Source organism: Embiotoca jacksoni, unplaced genomic scaffold (genome assembly GCF_022577435.1).
Source record: "Embiotoca jacksoni isolate LCO1_2020_lvr unplaced genomic scaffold, fEmbJac1.0.p SCAF_38, whole genome shotgun sequence".
Classification (NCBI taxonomy): Eukaryota; Metazoa; Chordata; class Actinopteri; family Embiotocidae; genus Embiotoca; species Embiotoca jacksoni.
Genome location: NW_027185390.1, coordinates 665895 through 684044, shown reverse-complemented (window position 1 = coordinate 684044; position 18150 = coordinate 665895). Strand labels below are relative to the sequence as shown.

General features: G+C 53.6%; 1 protein-coding gene across 1 annotated transcript; it reads right to left on the bottom strand.

Moving 5' to 3' along the window:
• Positions 1-1551: 1551 nt before the first annotated feature.
• On the bottom strand, positions 1552-16208 carry LOC138208478 (A disintegrin and metalloproteinase with thrombospondin motifs 5). Its single transcript, XM_069166361.1, has 8 exons — positions 14785-16208; positions 8535-8667; positions 8135-8302; positions 7629-7912; positions 6084-6267; positions 5822-5997; positions 4639-4814; positions 1552-4393 (listed from the first exon to the last, which is right to left on the bottom strand). The coding sequence occupies exons 1-8, from the start codon at positions 15889-15891 to the stop codon at positions 3703-3705; spliced, it is 2919 nt and encodes a 972-aa protein (XP_069022462.1). The 5' UTR covers positions 15892-16208; the 3' UTR covers positions 1552-3702.
• Between the last annotated feature and the right edge of the window lie 1942 nt (positions 16209-18150).

Sequence of the window (18150 nt, the reverse complement as noted above, 5' to 3'; positions counted from 1 at the left end):
CTCCTCGGTGCCAAGCCGGCTGTGGTGCGCGGCTCAGCTCCCCGGGGAGAGGGAGAGGAGAGGGGCCGCTGAGGTCTTAAGGTGGAGCGGCTCCTTCGGCGGCCTGACTCCGCGCTCCTGCCGAGCCAGGCGGAGCCCCTGTCCTCCGGCTTTCCCCCCCCGCCCGCGCGTACATCTCCTCCTCTCCTATAGAGACGGGAACAGTTTACGAATGGATTTTTATTCCAAAACTATCTGGCAAAAGCGCACGTTTTCTTATCAACACACTTTCGACAGTGCACCGCGAGCGAGCGAAACGTCATTCGCAGCAAGTGTCAACATTTGTATTGGTCCGATTGTTCGGGAACAGCCAAAGAAAATCACCTTTACTATGTCGATACTAAATTCAACGCCGATATCTTTTATTTACATCCCCAGCGATTAAACCCGGCCCAAAGTATCAAAACGTCCCACAATAAATGACACCTCACTGGCAATAATTCCCTACTTGACAATTCAGAAGCAAACATCACCGATGAGTCTGCGAAGGTTACAGATCACCTTCCCGGTCCACCTTAAAAGCAACCGGTCAAGACGAAGAACAAACGTGTAACTTGCTCCTTTTCCAGTAGATGGCAGCCGTTTGTCTCCTGACCGCTGCGGAGACGCAGCGCGAATGCACGAGTGTGGCCGGCAGGTGGCGATCTTGCACAACACTTGACTTGCAGTACCACTGCGAGGCAGCCTGTAACCGTGCAGTAACGTCACCGTGCCCACTGTGCTTGAGGCGGCAGGTCATGGGGTCACGGTTCATGATAAAAAAAAAACGGGTGACATTGGAAGCTGCGAAACATTGTCCCACGTCAATATTCGTTTCTGGATTTCAAAAACAAACAAACACTACGGATTACAAGTTCTGCTCGGCCACACTGAGGGAAACCGCGTGGCCCGTGGGGCCGTTTTTTTTTTTTATCCAGATGGTCCGTCCCGTCCGTCTCCTCCGGTTACATCCTCTCACTAAGTGTCTGTGAAAAACAACATACTCCGTTTGACCGCGGGACGCGTCTGACTGAGGCTCGCCGTTTGAACTGGAGGAAGTGAAATCTGAAACTTAAATCGTGACGTGACCTCCCGACCCGCCAGGTTTTCAATAGTCAAAACTACCCTGACAAAAGCAAAGCCATACTTTCCTTTTTTTCTTTTATTTTTTTTAATTAATCCAATACGGCGCAAGCTGGCAACGGGACGTACCGTACGCCGAGTCGGCCTCGCGTACTTTGCGTGATGGGACGCGTCCATTTCCTTTATAGTCACCCAACATTGTATTTATTTTACTCGGGCTTGAAATACATTTCGCTTCGGGTACCGTCCCGAACAACACTTTCGGTGGCGTTTCACTCTACGGCCATAACGACGCTTTACTTTACCGCGTGGAATCACCGCGCTCGGTTTCTCCTCTCTGCCGCTCCGACTTTCGCAAAGTTACTCCGATGCCGTTCGGTCCGCTTCGACTTTGCCGCACGCGCGTCGTCGACCGACGCCGCCGCCAAAGTAATGACACAGACGCAGACGTATTTAAATATATAGATTTTATATACATATATTCATGTGGATGACTAGAAAAAGAAAAACACTATGTTCTTACAAAGGAAGGATTCTGCACAGTCATATTCCTAAATTAAATAGTAATTTGATACAAAATCACTATAATAAATAAAACTCATCGCATTGGTTTTTTTTTATTCACACATACCAGTTGTACAAACAATAAATTACAAGTTCAGTGCTGTGTTTCTGTCGTTCGGCGAGAAGGGAAGGGAGTAGGGGAGGAGGAGGAGGAGGAGGAGGGGAAATCTGAAATACTCCAAATCGGTGTAAATGACGGTTCTTTTCAACGTGCCAATACGGTTGAATACGAACGCACAATATGACATCTATTCGCTGTACAGACACGTCGACGTCGTTTCCACACCTCCGACCGTGCGAGGGGAGCAGACGGGAGCGTTTTCGGAGTCCGAACGGGTCCCTCTCCCTGCTCGGGGGATACCGGCGATAACCGTCGTTCGTACAGTTTCCCGAAAAGAAACTTTGTCTCGAGGAACGTTGACACCGAATCCCTGAAATAAATCGTCCAATTAAAGGTGATAAAGAGTTTGGGCGGAGATTATTAAAGGACCGGCCTGCTAGAAAGTAGCGTCGAGTAATGACGATGGTGTTTTTGCTTCGACGAGTATTTCCGCATTTAGGGAAATAAGACTTTCTTGCTGCGAGTTAGTTGAGAACATCGATCCCACACTCGTACGTGCCCTTGAGCTTAGCATTGACATGGAAAACGGAGGCAAATCGAGGTCCGTTTTTATCTTTTTTTTTTTTTTTGACAAACCAATAAGACCCTCTAACCCCAAATGTGGCATTGTTTATCAAGTAATACTTTTTTTTGTGGCAATATTTAAATGGGCGTTTTTAAATAGTATTTTCTCTGTACCCTAATGGACCGTTTCGTGACACAATCGCAATTGATGCGCTGCGGCCAAGTCCACCCGTCGGCGTTTAAAAAAAACAAAAAAACAAACTCATTTTGCAAACACAGGACGTACAACGAACGAGTAAGAAAAGGAATGGAGACAGAGTTGAATTGCAAAAGGACAGTAATGACCGCGTCGGCGTCGTTTCCTAAACGGACAACGCGGACAGATATGGACCGACAACCGTCCTCCCGGCACCGGCGTAACGATTGATTGATACGAGTGGAACTCGTGAGCGACGACGCTTCCGGACGCGGCGGACGACGAAAACGCACGTCGGCGGTACGCGTCGTACGTGTTTGAGACGCGTGCGAGCGCGTATCCGTGCCGCGAAGGTCCGGTTGGCCCGGAATCGCACCGGGACCTACGCGGCACGGGCACCGCGAGCACTCGGCCCGCCGCGTCGCATTTGGGACGGCGGACCGCAATTTAACACGGCTGCCGTTCTGCGGAACCGGTCCGCGACAAACTACTCCGCGCAGGCTTTTCGCCGCGTCCGCTCTGTACGTTTTTGTTTTTTTTTGGCCCGACTGCGACGGCGGCCGACCGGAACGTGCAATTACGCCGGACAAAGTAAGCCTTTATCTTCTGCCGCGCTCCGGGACCGGCCGATCGGCACGAAAGGCCGCACCCGGTCCCGTTAGTCCAAAAGAGCTTTTCTCCGTCGCCGTTGCTTTTCGTTACTTTTCCGAAGATCCCGAGGTCGATCGAGCGTTTCCGCGTCCTTCCGCCGAATCTCGCGAGCCGCTCGGCGACGGAAACGCCGAGAGGCGCGGGAGACGCGGTCGCGGAAACGATAACGAGATAAATAGCGACTGCTTCCGCGCTCGTGACAAAAGACGGAAAGAGGCGTCGCTTCCAAATTCCCGCAGCGATTACAACGCAGACACGGCGAACGCGGCGCTACGCGATCGCTTATCGTCCGCGTGGAAATAACGTGCGACTTCAGTCCTTCGCTGTGCCGGGGCGATACTCGTCGTCGTCGTCGGTTACCTCCGTGCCGGTCTGCCTCCGAGTCGCTTTGCGTCTCCGGGTTCCGGGCGCCGTCCGCCAAAGTTCGCGGTCCGGTCCCGGGTTCTACGTCTTCAATTCGTTCGCTCGCGGTCCTACGTCCGGCGCTCGAGACCTTTATCGGATGTGCGGATTACAACGTCTTCCTACCGACTGTTTTCTGAAAGTCACTTCGTCTCCCGCCGCCTCAACATTTCTTCGCCAGACAGTGTTTGAAAGCGGAGGGACGAGTGCCCAGCGCGCAGCCCTTAGACAGTTTCCCGTCCCGGTCTTTGCACTGCACCGTCCGACTCTGCCAGCCGGTGTCGCAAGTCCTCGAACAAATCATCCAAGGTCCCGTTACCCACTGGGGCCCCGGGGCCGGGGTCGGGGGACCCGGAGTCGCGGGTCGCCCCGGGACCGGAGCGGAGGCAGACGTGGCGGAGGGAGACGTAGCGCCGGCGGTAGCGGCGGTCCTCGTCGCGGCCGACGGCGTCGCGGCGCCGTGCGAGGTCCGCTTCCGATCGGGGACGAGAGCGACTGACGGCTGCCGCGGGGGCGTCCGGCGGGGCGCGAAGAAGCTGTAACGGACGTCGAGGGGCTTTTTGCCGTCCGTAGCTAGAATCTGGACCGCCAGGGCTTCTAGGAGAGCCCCGGGGCCCACGCTGTGGATCCACTCGTCCCTCTGGCTCCAGCCGCTGTAGTTCAGCACGGAGCCGTTGAGCGGGATGATCGTCTCGGAGGTGGAGATCATGAACTTGCCGTTGAGGAGGTACTCGCCGTTGGGCCGTCGGAGGGCCAGGTAGGCGGTGTAGCGGGTCTGGTCCTTGGCCTTGTGCTGACGAACCTTGACGTGAGTGGAGCCCGCGGGGATCTTCACGACCTCGGTGTAGCCTTTACTATTTGGCGGGAGAGAAATCAAAAGAGGGGTCAGATCGGCTCCTCGTACGTATGTGGTCCGTCGAAAGCCACTGTTAAAAAGAGTCGGGATATGCGCAATGAACGCCGCCACGATGCCGGTATTTTTGCTCTAATTCCTCACCTGCGCAAACTCGCCACACTTTACCGTCTCTGGTGCATTTACACAAACGTCTGCGTGCGAGGATGCGCGACAATGCAAAGTCCACGTTTGTTTGGTTCTCACCTCTTCTTGGTGAAGTTTCCCACCACACGTATACATCCGGTGCTGTCGCCTCCGCATACGCCACACTTGTCAAACTGCAGCTTGGAGCCGATGATGCCGTCGCAGCCCGTCCGTACGCATTTCCCTTTCACGCACACCGAGCTGCTGTAAGGACGGCACTCGGTTCCATCCGCCACCTGAACGCAGTGTCACCGTTAGATGTACGTGCATACACACATACATACATACATACATACATATGTACATACACACATACACACATACGTACATACATATGTACATACACACATACATACATACACACATACATACATACATACATACCTACATACATAAGTACATATGTACATACACACACGCATACATACATACATACCTACATACATATGTACATACACACATACGTACATATGTACATACACACACACACACATACCTACATACATATGTACATACACACATACATACATACATACCTACATACATATGTACATACACACACGCATACATACATACATACATACATACATACATATGTACATACACACACACACACACACACACATATGTACATATGTACATACACACACACATACATACATACACACATACCTACATACATATGTACATACACACATACATACATACGTACATACACACACACATACATATGTACATACACACACATACATACACATACATATGTACATACACACATACATACGTAAGTACGTACACACATACATACATGCATGCATACATACACACATAAACATACATACATACACATGTACATACATATGTACACATGCGTGCATTACATACGTATGTACACATACATACATGCATACATACATACGTACATATGTATATATGCATGCATGCATGCATACATACATACATATGTACACATACATACATACATATGTACATATGTATATACATGCATACATACATATGTACATATATATACATGCATGCATACATATGTACATATATATATATACATGCATACATACATGCATACATACACATATACGTACGTACATACGTACATACGTACATACATACATACACACGTACATATATACATACATACGTACATATATACATACATACAGATACTCGTTGTTGACTTTCCCCTCGTTAAATACTCTGCATCTCTGTCGTCTAAGTCGCTCACCCTCTGAGAGAACACCACGTAGTATCCGGTTCCTTTTGCTCGGCAGGTTAACTTGCACACGTCTTTGGGGAGAACTCCCGCGTACTTGGGCACCCACTCCACGAAGGTCTTCACCCCCTTCGGATCCGTCTGAGGACCGTTTCGCACCTCGCACTGCTCCTGGCGGAAACTCTTACCTGGACAAAAGTTGCATTCGGAAAGGTTTGAAATGTATTCGGTACCGTACGTCAACCCGTTGTACTTCCGCGATCGTCGCACTCACTCGACGCCGGGCACGGCGTGACGTTGCAGGACCGATAGACGGCTCTCTTCCCCATGCAGTAGCGCCCGTTGTTACGTGGCGGCGGGTTGTTGCACAGACGCTGGGCAAACTGCACGCCGCCTCCGCAAGTTCTGGAGCACAGACCCCAAGGACCCCAAGAACTCCAGCTGCCGTGGTTGGAGGCCTGGGAGGGGGAGAAGGGGAGGGAGAGGGGGGAGGAGAGGAGAGGGAAGATGAAAGAGGATGTAAGGGACGGCCGAAATGACAGCAGAGGGGAGATCGGACGGTAGAGAGGGATGAGGGGAAAGGAAAGAGAGGAAAAAACATGAAAGGAGATGAGAGGGAACAATTAGCGCTTATCCGACACGTTGCGAGCGGTTGCCCGGCCGGGCCGGGCCGGGCCGGGCCGCCTGTCACGGGAAAAGCCCTCTGGAGAGAGATCTGTTAAACGGAAAAATGTGGCATTCATTGCGGTGTGGAAAAGAAACAAGACACGAAAGACAGAAATAGAAGGAGATTATCCTCATGTGATAGTAACTACAGTCTGTCGAAAGCCACTCATTAGCCCGACAGAGCAGGATCTGTGGTTCAGCTCACATGCTCTCCCCCCGACCCCCCACCCCACCCCAATTCTTCAGGTAACATACTTATTATTGGGGGTTTTTCGTCGTCTTTTTTTTTTTTCCAACTGGTGGATGAAAATGTCTGCACAAGTACCGTTTAACGTTTTATGAGACGAGGTCGATGATTTTGTAACCCTCTTTGGAAACAGCTTTTCCGTCCTGACTCTTTAATAGCGCTTGAACTTTTTGTTTTTCCACAGTAAAAGCTATTTCATCTGCAATCGCACTGCAAGAAATATGGAGAGGTCAAAAGATCCTGAAGACTACCACGGAGGAAGAGTGTGTGTGTGTGTGGGGGGGGTACGGCTCGTCGTTCGAGGCGACGAACACGAAGCGAGTCTGAACTTGGGCCGCGTCCACGCACGCGGCCGCCTGCCAAGCGCCGAGTCGGGCTCGTCGAATGTCATGTGACAAATAAACACAAAGGAAATATTCTTCCTCCCTCCCTCCCCCCCAACCCCCCACCCGTTCCCTTTTTGACTCGAGCTCTCTTCCCCCCCCCGATACGTCGACAGCCTGCCGAGAGCAGATTTAGTCCTTTAACTCATTAAGGCCAAATTCGATTTAGATCCCGTTCGAACAACGAAAAAAAAACCAGACAACAAATAGGACAGATCAGAAGTGGCGCGCGGGAAATAAAGCAGTAAACAAGGTCACATTTTCTTCTCGTTAAGTGCCTCCGTCTACTTTCTTAATAGCGCCCCCGTGCGCTGTACGTGACCCTTATTCTGTTTTCCCTTTGTCTCCCCAAAAATACATTTGTACAATGTGAAAAGGAACTCTTAAAATATCCGTTTTGGAGCTATTAAAAGAAATCTATTTCTGACGTTAGTCCCTTTTTTTTTTTGCTCTCCCTTGACAAACGCCTTCCGTCTCCCGCGTCCTTTACCGTATTCCCGTCCCGTCCCGTCCCCCCTCTTACCGAGTAGTGCTTCTTGCGGGTCTTGTCCACGCACTTCCCCTGCAGGCAGATGCGTCCCTTCCCGCAGGGCGTTCCCTCCACCGCCGGCAGCTTCTTGGTCAGACACACCATCTGTCCCTGGCGGATAACGGCGCACCACAGGCGAGAGCACACGTCCATGCCCGGGCAGACCGTGTACTCGGGGCCGAAGGCCAGGCGACACTGGCGCGCGGCGTCGTAGCTCTGCCCCGGGAGCTCCTCGGGGCCGAGGAGAGGCTGGCGGGGGGAGTCCAGGAGACACTCGGCTGCGGGGGGAGGGGGGAGGAGAAGAAAGAGGACGGTGTTTACGAGGTCGCCGGATGAAACGGGAACGCGATGCACGACTCATCTCCGCCATTTGGAAATACAACTTCCGTTGGCCGGGGAAGGTTCTCGCTGTTAAAGACGCTTTGCCGACCCCCCCCCCCCCCTCCCACCACCAGCCCACCCGCGTCTTTACGGCTCCACACATTGTTTCCCACGCTCACCGTTGCCGTCGTCGAAGAAGTCGGTGATGGTCGCCGAGGTGCAGCGGCTCCAGGGTTTGGAGGCGTCGATGGAGGTGAGGATGGACGACATGAGCCGCTTGTCGCTGTTGACTCCGAAGCGCTCCTCGCAGAACTTGGAGTCGTCGTGGGACAAACCGAGCAGGTGACCTGAGGAAGGACATTTTACAACGGGTCGCATCGCGACCGCGCAATGAGCAGAATGTCAGTAATGCCAGAAACGCCAGGACTCGCCTGAGAAACTAAAGTAAACACACCGAGGGCAAACGCTATCAGACAACGCTCCGGTGATAGTCATCAGGGAGAGAAATGTGCTGACAGGTGTGTGTGCCCTGGCCTGTTTTGCCTCGGCGTGTGTGTGTGTGTGTGTATCCATGCCTACCTATCTCATGCGCGACGGTAAATGCGGCGTGAAGCCCGTCGTCCTCGATGACGGCGCAGCTTCTCTCCGGAGAGCAGATGGTGCCGACGTCCGCCATGCCCAGGGTGTCGCAGGAGTGGTGGCCGCAGAGGTCCTGGATGGAGGGAAGACCGGCACGCTTTAATCCACGCCTGATCCAAAACAGAAACGTCTGAAGCCCAATGAACACAAACTCCTTTGAACGAAGGCGTTTCCACATTCTCACTTTCCTTCTACGTTCTTCTTTCCCGCCATCCGCCTCCTAAAACATAATGACTTTTTTTTTTTTTTTTTTATAACTTTCCCCAAAGCTGTCATCGCGTTTCGGGAGTGTCGGGGGCCGGACTACGGCCGTCACACGGTCCTCGCCATCTTTTCTTTTTTAGATCGGCTCTGTCCGCCCCTCGGCCGGGCGCCTGAGCGCAGAGTATCGATCGTTGTTTTGATTCCCGCACGTGTCCGTGCAGACGAGGCCCCGGGCCGCGCCGATCCATCGCCCGATCGTAACCGCCGCGTCGGGTGCGCACGCGCGCCTCCACGTGGGCCCGCGCAAACGCACGACAACGCTGCAAACGTACGCTCAGCTCGCAGACACACACACACACACAAATCCCGTGGAGAGGATGAATCGTCATGTCAAGTGGGGCTGACAGGCCTGCTGGCTCGTGTGCGAGTGGCGCCGCGGGGAGGGGGAGGGGGGGGGGGGGGTTACCCGTTCCGGCCCGATCGCTTTGGAACAAACTGCCCTGTGTTCTGCACTCGCACACGTGACTTGACTGGATGGGACCAACACACACACACACACACACACACACACACACACGCACGCACAGATAACTATAATATAGTCCATTTAGGGACAACATACGGAGCGTTTGTCAATGCGACCGGACACTCACGCCTACAGAGTCCTCCCTTTTGACTTCTGTCCGACGGATACACCAGAAGCAAAGAAAGGCCGCATCCGGCCGCGCGGGTGGTTACCGAGAGGGAGGTTTTTTTCCCCCCTTACCTCGCTCGAAAACTATTTATTTGGAGCGGACGGTTTCGCTTCGTATTTTGCCTCTTTGTCTTTCCCGTGCTCTTTACGCCTCGAACCGTTTCATATATTTACCCACGCGTCTCCTCCCGGGCTCTTTTTCTTTCGCTCTGTTGCATACACAGCTTTCGTTGGCACAACGCAGCGTAACAGGAAACGCGCGGCTGAAAAAAGCGGAATCTCCGTTTAAATAGCGACGTAGAAATAATACCCCGCGTAACCCCAAAACTCACATCCACCATTTATTTACTCCTTCCCCCCCGCTAAGTCTGTTCCTCAATTTGTCTTGTCGGCCTCCGACGGACGAGCGACGAGAAAAAGAGGGCGGGACGGAAAGAGAAATAAATGGAGGGATCAGACTTCAGGCGAAAGGATGGAGGATTGCCGGAAATTAAAGAGAAGGACCGCGAGAACAAGGAGTTACAGTAATATTGGCAGAAATAACAGCAGAACAGGTGGCGAGCTGGTTGGGAAGGTCAGGAGGAGATCAGAGCCGTGCTTACAGTGTGTGTGTGTGTGTGTGTGTGTGTGTGTGTGTGTGTGTGTGTGTGGTACAAGACCACTTGCGATCTAAGCCAAGACTTGTGTTAAACAAACAGCCGGCCAGACCCAGACATACACACGCACACGCAGCAGCTCCTCTTGCAGAGTTGAGCTCGCTCTGCGAGACCCGCTGCCACTCACAAAAGTGCCGTCTCCCCGACATCCATAACGTTCCCGCGACGCCCGGTTAGGATGGAAAAGTCCAGATCAGAGTGGCAGATTAATGATAATAAGAAAAACGGACTGATCGCGTAATCCTAAAATCCAAAGTTTCGCTATCCAAAACGAATTGGCACGCCGGCCGGTACCCGAGGTCGGCGCGCAGAGGAAACTTCAGGCCGCGGTCGCGTCTCCGGGGAGTCGCTGATGCGTCGCGGCGCAAAGAGGCCGAGGCTCACCTGTCGCTACGGGGGCCAGACCGGCGTCTCCGGGGCCTCGGCCGAGGGTTCGGGACCCGAGAGCCGTCGCCCGGACCGAGCGGAGCACGTGTGAAATATTCAGAAGCTTTAAAGCAAATAGAGGGAGTAGCTGTGACGGGGGGCGAGGGCTGGGAAATGTACACTCGTACATGTGTGGACGCAGGGAGAGGAGAAGGACGGATAAAGACGAGAGGGAGAGCTGTACGCGCGTCGCCGGAGGCCGAGTCGCATAACTGTGTGGAGGAAACGGGACGGCGTAGGGGTACGCAGCGTACGGGTACGCGCCGCGTCTATGTCGCCGCGCGGCCTGCGGCCGCCGTCCCGATGAGAACTGTACCTCGGTATCGCCGGCGACGTCCGTCCTGACATTTGAAGCAAAAGGAATCGAACCGCGAACACTATGCCCGTATGTCTCCGCGGCTCGGGTCACGGTACAAGCGGGGCTTTGTCTGCCCCCGTCCAGGCCCGCGGCGACACGGCCGCGCGTAACGCTTCATGTTCCCGCTGCATGCGCGCGCGCGCGCGCGCTCGGGGCACGAGTGTCCCCTCAATGTACCCGTTGTTTTGTTCCGGTGCCGGTGTGCGTGGGACCGGGTGGCACCAGCGCACGGGTCAGCTCGCTGCAGCCGCGGGGTGTCGCGAGTAATTGGACCCGACCGCAAAGAGGCCGGTTCCCTCCGACTCAGTCCTCCCGTCCGGGAACAAAGGACCGCTCTGACTCCGCGGTCGCTCCGAGCTTCGCTTCTACTTCAGAAAGCCACCATGAACGTCATCTGCCTCTCCGGTCGCTCCCGATTCACGCGCGGGAGATGACTTGTTGTACAACTCCATCCGCTACGAGTTATTTCCCTGAGAAAACACCTCCCTGCACCTTGTGCGCAAAATTAAACGCACAGCAAAGCACAACAGAGAGGGAACAGAGATGGAACAGAGAGGGAACAGAGAGGGATCAGAGAGGGAACAGAGAGGGAAAAGAGATGTAACAGAGATGGAACAGAGAGGGAAAAGAGATGGAACAGAGAGGGAACAGAGATGGAACAGAGAGGGAACAGAGATGGAACAGAGAGGGAACAGAGATAGAACAGAGAGGGAACAGAGAGGGAACAGAGAGGGAAAAGAGATAGAACAGAGAGGGAACAGAGATAGAACAGAGAGGGAACAGAGATGGAACAGAGAGGGAACAGAGATAGAACAGAGAGGGAACAGAGAGGGAACAGAGAGGGAAAAGAGATAGAACAGAGAGGGAACAGAGATGTAACAGAGATGTAACAGAGAGGGAACAGAGATGTAACAGAGAGGGAACAGAGAGGGAGCAGAGAGGGAGCAGAGAAGGAACAGAGATAGAACAGAGATGTAACAGAGAGGGAACAGAGAGGGAGCAGAGAGGGAGCAGAGATAGATCAGAGAGGGAGCAGAGATAGAACAGAGATGGAACAGAGACGGAACATAGAGGGAACAGAGATAGATCAGAGATGGAACAGAGAGGGAACAGAGATGGAACAGAGAGGGAAAAGAGATGGAACAGAGAGGGAAAAGAGATAGAACAGAGAGGGAACAGAGAGGGAACAGAGATGGAACAGAGATGTAACAGAGAGGGAACAGAGAGGGAGCAGAGATAGAACAGAGATGGAACAGAGACGGAACATAGAGGGAACAGAGATAGATCAGAGATGGAACAGAGATGTAACAGAGAGGGAACAGAGATGGAACAGAGAGGGAACAGAGAGGGAACATAGAGGGAAAAGAGAGGGAACAGAGATGGAACAGAGAGGGAACAGAGAGGGAACAGAGAGGGAGCAGAGATAGATCAGAGAGGGAACAGAGATAGAACAGAGATGGAACAGAGAGGGAACAGAGATAGAACAGAGATGTAACAGAGAGGGAACAGAGAGGGAACATAGAGGGAACAGAGATAGAACAGAGAGGGAACAGAGATAGAACAGAGAGGGAACAGAGATGGAACAGAGATGTAACAGAGAGGGAACAGAGATGTAACAGAGAGGGAACAGAGAGGGAGCAGAGATAGATCAGAGAGGGAACAGAGATAGAACAGAGATGGAACAGAGATAGAACAGAGATGGAACAGAGAGGGAACAGAGAGGGAAAAGAGATGGAACAGAGAGGGAACAGAGAGGGAACATAGAGGGAAAAGAGAGGGAACAGAGATGGAACAGAGAGGGAACAGAGAGGGAACAGAGAGGGAGCAGAGATAGATCAGAGAGGGAACAGAGATAGAACAGAGATGGAACAGAGAGGGAACAGAGATAGAACAGAGATGTAACAGAGAGGGAACAGAGAGGGAACATAGAGGGAAAAGAGAGGGAACAGAGAGGGAAAAGAGATGGAACAGAGAGGGAAAAGAGATAGAACAGAGAGGGAACAGAGATAGAACAGAGAGGGAACAGAGATGGAACAGAGATGTAACAGAGAGGGAACAGAGATGTAACAGAGAGGGAACAGAGAGGGAGCAGAGATAGATCAGAGAGGGAACAGAGATAGAACAGAGATGGAACAGAGATAGAACAGAGATGGAACAGAGAGGGAACATAGAGGGAACAGAGAGGGAAAAGAGATAGAACAGAGAGAGAACAGGGATAGAACATATATGGAACAGAGAGGGAACAGAGAGCCCGCCTGATAATGTTTCATAGGAGTCTGTACCGAGTTACAGGAGCCGTAGCGGGCGACTACACCCGCTGGCGACAGGTTAAATCCGCAGCCTGACCTCCGGGTTCAACAGTGAAGGTGAGATGCGTGTGAAAGAACGTCTGGCGGCAGCTTTCTGAATAATGCAACTGCCGCGACAGGCGAGACCGATCGAGAGCCGACTGATATTGTTAAGGTAAATATCAGCCTTTCGTGAAACACACGGTTCTCCGATGACAATTTGGCAACTTTCTTCTCCCCCCCCCCCCTCGGTCTTCCCACCCTGCCCGACCTGATGGGATGCCACCTCTTCCCGCCCGGGCTCTCTCGGGCACGCCTGTGCAGACGTAGCGGCGTCAGGGTTACCGAGGAGCCCCGGGCCGGCCGTCTTTGCCGACTACGCGCGAGTGCGGGAGATCCGAGGTCACGCCCTTTGTTCTTTTGACGAGCGCTTGCGTGACTTGAATACACCGCAATCCAAGGGAAAGATATCTGACACCTCAACTGGAGTTAACCAGTGAACTATAAAGCCACACCCGGAGAGGTGAAGAATGCACAGCCCTGCGGCTTTGGACCGGGCAGCGAGGGAAGGAGGAGGAAGAGAGGGAGGGAGGGAGGGAGGGTGGGGGAGAGAGAAAGGGATGGTGAAAGAAGGGATGGACGAGTGTGGTCTCGGTAAACGTACGGCTTCTCGCGGGGTGGATGTTTGTTTTTCTGACAGCTCCCAGCACCAGCTGACAAGACGCTGGAAAAGTAACTGGGAAAAAATGTGCAGACTGGAGTGATGAGAGAGAGAGAGAGAGAGGGGGGGGGGGGGGGGGGGGGTGTTGCAAGTGCAAGACTGGGATGACTACCTAATTAAGTGCTGCTTCGGGGGTGTGTATGTGGGGGGGAGAGAGAGAGCCAGCTTTTTCTGGGAGATTTCTGCCATGCACCCAGCAGCTGATTTCAAACCTCCTACCCTGGGAAGAATGTGCGTGCGTCCGTGGACGCGGCTGCGCGCCTCAGATCACACGGACTCTGAGGCTTTCGGCCTGTCGGGGGACTGGGAGGGGGAGGCTGGAGACACGAGAGCCTGCCCAGAAAAACACCAGGCGCAGGAAATACAGTTTTTGTTTTGTTTTTATGGCCGTTTCACCGACCCCGCTGCGTTACGCGCGCAACGTTCGGCCAATAAGGGAGGATAGGGGCGCAAAACGTAGATCGGAAAAAAGAAAACGCGCGCTGAAAGGGTGGACCGCTTGGGAAGCAGAACCTCGTCTTCTTCAAATGAGCCAAAATGAGCACCTGCGGGCTCCGAGTCCAATTAAGCTGTTACGTATTTCAAATGCAGCGCGTGTCAACGATTACGCTGCGTGTTATTTTTTCACAGCGGGCCACCCCGCTTCTTATGCGCCGAGTGCTTAGTTACTGTAAACCAGCTGCCACCGCGTGCACCGCAAAATCAAAACAAACCGTGGCGTCACTCCGCTGCCTTGGCATCTCTGAGCCGTCTCCCCTCCCCGGAGCGGGAAGGCGGGCGGACCCAGATCCTCGCGGCGCGCAGGTGGAAGCGCGTCGTCAAAAACGAGGGGACTTTGTTTACCTGCCTGGTGAAGAGGATGGCGGCGTCGTGGTGGTGCTGGTGGTCGTCGTCCAGCGGGTTTTGCTGGTTCTGCCACTTGCAGAAGCTCTTCAGTGTCGCCGCGGCGTTCTTGGACACCTCCAGCCCCTTCTCCTTCTCCGTGACCGCGGACACTTTCACCACCGTCAGCCGGATGGGGTTCTCGATGCTGGCGTGCCCGTACAACTTGGAGGCGATCGAAGCCAGTGTGAGCAAATAGTGGTTCAAGTCCTTGCCGTATTTCTTGCTCATGGTCTCGTCGGCCACCAGGAGCAGCTCCACGTGCCTGGCGCGAGACATCGATCTCTTGCGCCGCGGCGCGACCGGCTCCGGAGCGGCGACTTCGGCCGACTGACTCCACCGCGTCCCCCCGCGCACGCCGCGCTCATCTTCGCTTTCCGCGGCGACCCGCTCTCTGGCCCGTCTCCCCTTGCCGCGACCTCCGTGCCGGCGTTTGCCCCCCGCATCTCTGCGTCCCCTGCGCCCGTCGCGCGTCCCGCAGCTCTCGCGCCCTTCGCTCGCGGCTTCGAAGCTGAAACTTTCGCGCGTGAACGCGTGGAGCGCGCTCTCCGCGTCCTTGTCCTGCAGGGCGCGCACGTCGTGCTCGTGGCCCTTCGCCCTGATGATAGGCGTGACGGTGTAGCGCGCGTGGTCCACGGCGAAGAAGCCCTCGACACCCCCTCCGCAGAGGTTAAACACGGCCAGGGACTCCGACTTGGAGTTCACTGTCCCGCGGTACACGCACTCCCGCTGCAGAGGCGCGGGGCTCTGCCCCGTCGCGGCGAGCGCATACTGGGGGCTGAAGTGATGCGACAGCTGCGACTCGTCGCGCTCCATGTCCAGCTGAAACCGGCTCCCGTCCAGGTACACCAGGTAGCCGACCTTCCCTCCTCCGTGGTATATCCGGTCGATGGTCCGCACCACCCCGTCCGTCCTCCGGGCAGGTGTGAGAAGCGACCCGCTCGCAGGTGGAAGATAGAAACCCTGGAAAGTAGGAAGCCCGGCTCCCAGCTCCAACTCCACGACGCACAGCAACAGCAGCCGAAACCGGAGCACGCCCTCTGCCACAGCACCAAGGAGCCGCACCATTGTTCATTCCAACCCGAAAACCATCTACGAATCCACTAAAACAACCCCGGGCCGGCCAAAGACACAACTTTCAGTGTTTCTTCCTCCAAAAAGCGCATCCTCTCCGTGTCCAAATCCCCCATGCAAAAACAGCCAAGCAAACAAAACCATTGAGGAAAGAACTGAAAAAGAAAGAAAAAACAAAACAAAACAAAACGAGCAGCAGAGGAGGAACTGTGTGCAGGCTGGAGAGCACTGAGCTGAACTTGGAGAACAAAAACACAAAGTTTGCTCTTAATAGGACCCGGAGAGAAAAAGTCCTGCCCCCTTTGCGCTCAATCACCACTCCCCTCCCCTCCCTTCTCCGACCTACCCCTCCACCCCCCCCCTCCCTCCCCCCTCTCCTCTTTCTCTCTCTCCTTCTCTTCCTCAAATCAGAGTAAAGTCAAGTGCTGGAGGAGAGGAGAGAAACCTCAACAATGCTGTCACTGGAGTATTTCCCATTGCCTCAGCAAAGGGAAGGAAAGAGACGCCTGTTATTGCCTGCAAGTCTATCACGATCCCTTTGAATGATTATTGAGAGGAAAGAGGTGGAAGGAGAGGGGGGGGGATTCAACCAGAAAATGTTGACTTTCAAGGCACTTCTGGTTCTGAATAAACATCAAATCTGTCTCCTCAGTGACAATCATCCACTTATTATGTTTTCATCAATTTCAACACATCGACATCACTTGTAGCCTGCAACAAAAACAAGTTCCTAAACAGCCTCAGGGCACCGCCGGCGGAACCGACAGCGTTTATCTCAAATTGAAAACGTCTCCGTTAAACACGAGCCTGTTATTTTTACACTTTTACCACTTTTGACTCCTTTAATAATTGAAGGCACAAAAAAAAAATAAAATAAAGTCTGACAGGATTTTACTGGAGAGTTTCAGCAAACTAAAGGGGAATAGATAATTTATGGCCATTACCGAATAAGAACTCTGGGAGTTCACCGTTCCCATGTGAGACATTTAATGGTGTGTGTGTGTGAGCGAGCGAGCAAGAGGAGATGGAGGAAATCTGAGTGTACATACAGTAGGTGCTGTCAAAAGTGTGTGTGTGTGTAACTCTGCAGGTGTGTGTCTGTGCCTCGAACCGCCCTGGGAGCTGTCTTGATTATTTATTGTACCTTTAGGGAAGTGTGTGTGGTGGTGCCAATAGGATGTCATACTTGTGTGCGGGGAGGGATTTAGCCATGCGTACCTCACTGGAGCTGAAGTCACAGTGTGGCACTCGTGCACAAACACACTCAGCCGACAGGAGAGTGGCTTTTTTTTTTGTTGTTGTTTTTTTTTTTTGCTTGAAAAGAGTCTTTCTTCAAAGTTCCAAGACGCCGCTCGTTTGCTGACTCACCAAACAGCTATTACCTTTGCGCGCGACGGGGGAGGTGTGTGCCTGCGTGCCGAAGAGGAAGGCCTCGTCTTTGTCGCGCGGCACAACTTGAGAACGGATATTCGATTTCACCCTCGCTGCGTCAAACCGGTGGGAGGCCGCGTCGGCTCTGCTCGAGCGGGGCGCTAATCCAAAGCCTTTGGACGAGTGAGCGGCGTGGGCAGCGTGGCGCGCCGATGCAGCGGGGAGTGGGCGTGAGAGCGCGTGTGGGCGGTCGGAGGAAGCGTGGCCAAAAAAGGGAACGCCGTGTGCTGCCGCCCGTAAGCCTCCCCCCCCCCCGTCAGATCCACGCGTGAAACATCCCACACCGAGGACACGCTTTAGATTCAGACGAGAACAAATGTCAGTTGACGGTTCCTCAACAGAGCTGCACCTTCAGAGTCACGTTTATTTACAATATACGTGCCGCAAATATTCAGAACCTTCCGATCCGGGTGGGGTTTATGTGTGTGGGAGAGGGGGCGGGGGACTTTAGCTCACGAGCTCAGTGCTCCTAAAATCTCTTTGCTACGGCCCTGCTGCCTAATATCGGACGTGAAAACGCGCACCGCGCAAACCTGAAGACAGCCGCCGCGCAGTGGATCCGGTATCCGGCTGAACCTCGTGTCAAAACCACCCTGCTGTTACGCAACGCGTCTGCCACCCCCACTGCCCGATTCTTTTTCCCTCCCTGTCATCGAGTCTCGTCTCTTTACGCCGAACTGTCAAGTGTATCGCCTGCAGCGAGAAGACGCCCGTAAAGCCCAGCGCGGTGTGTGTGTGTGTGTGTGTGTGTGCGTGTGTGAGAGGATGTTCGATCAGGCAAGATGTACACTTGGTGCTTACGTGCAAAAGTTAAAATGCACG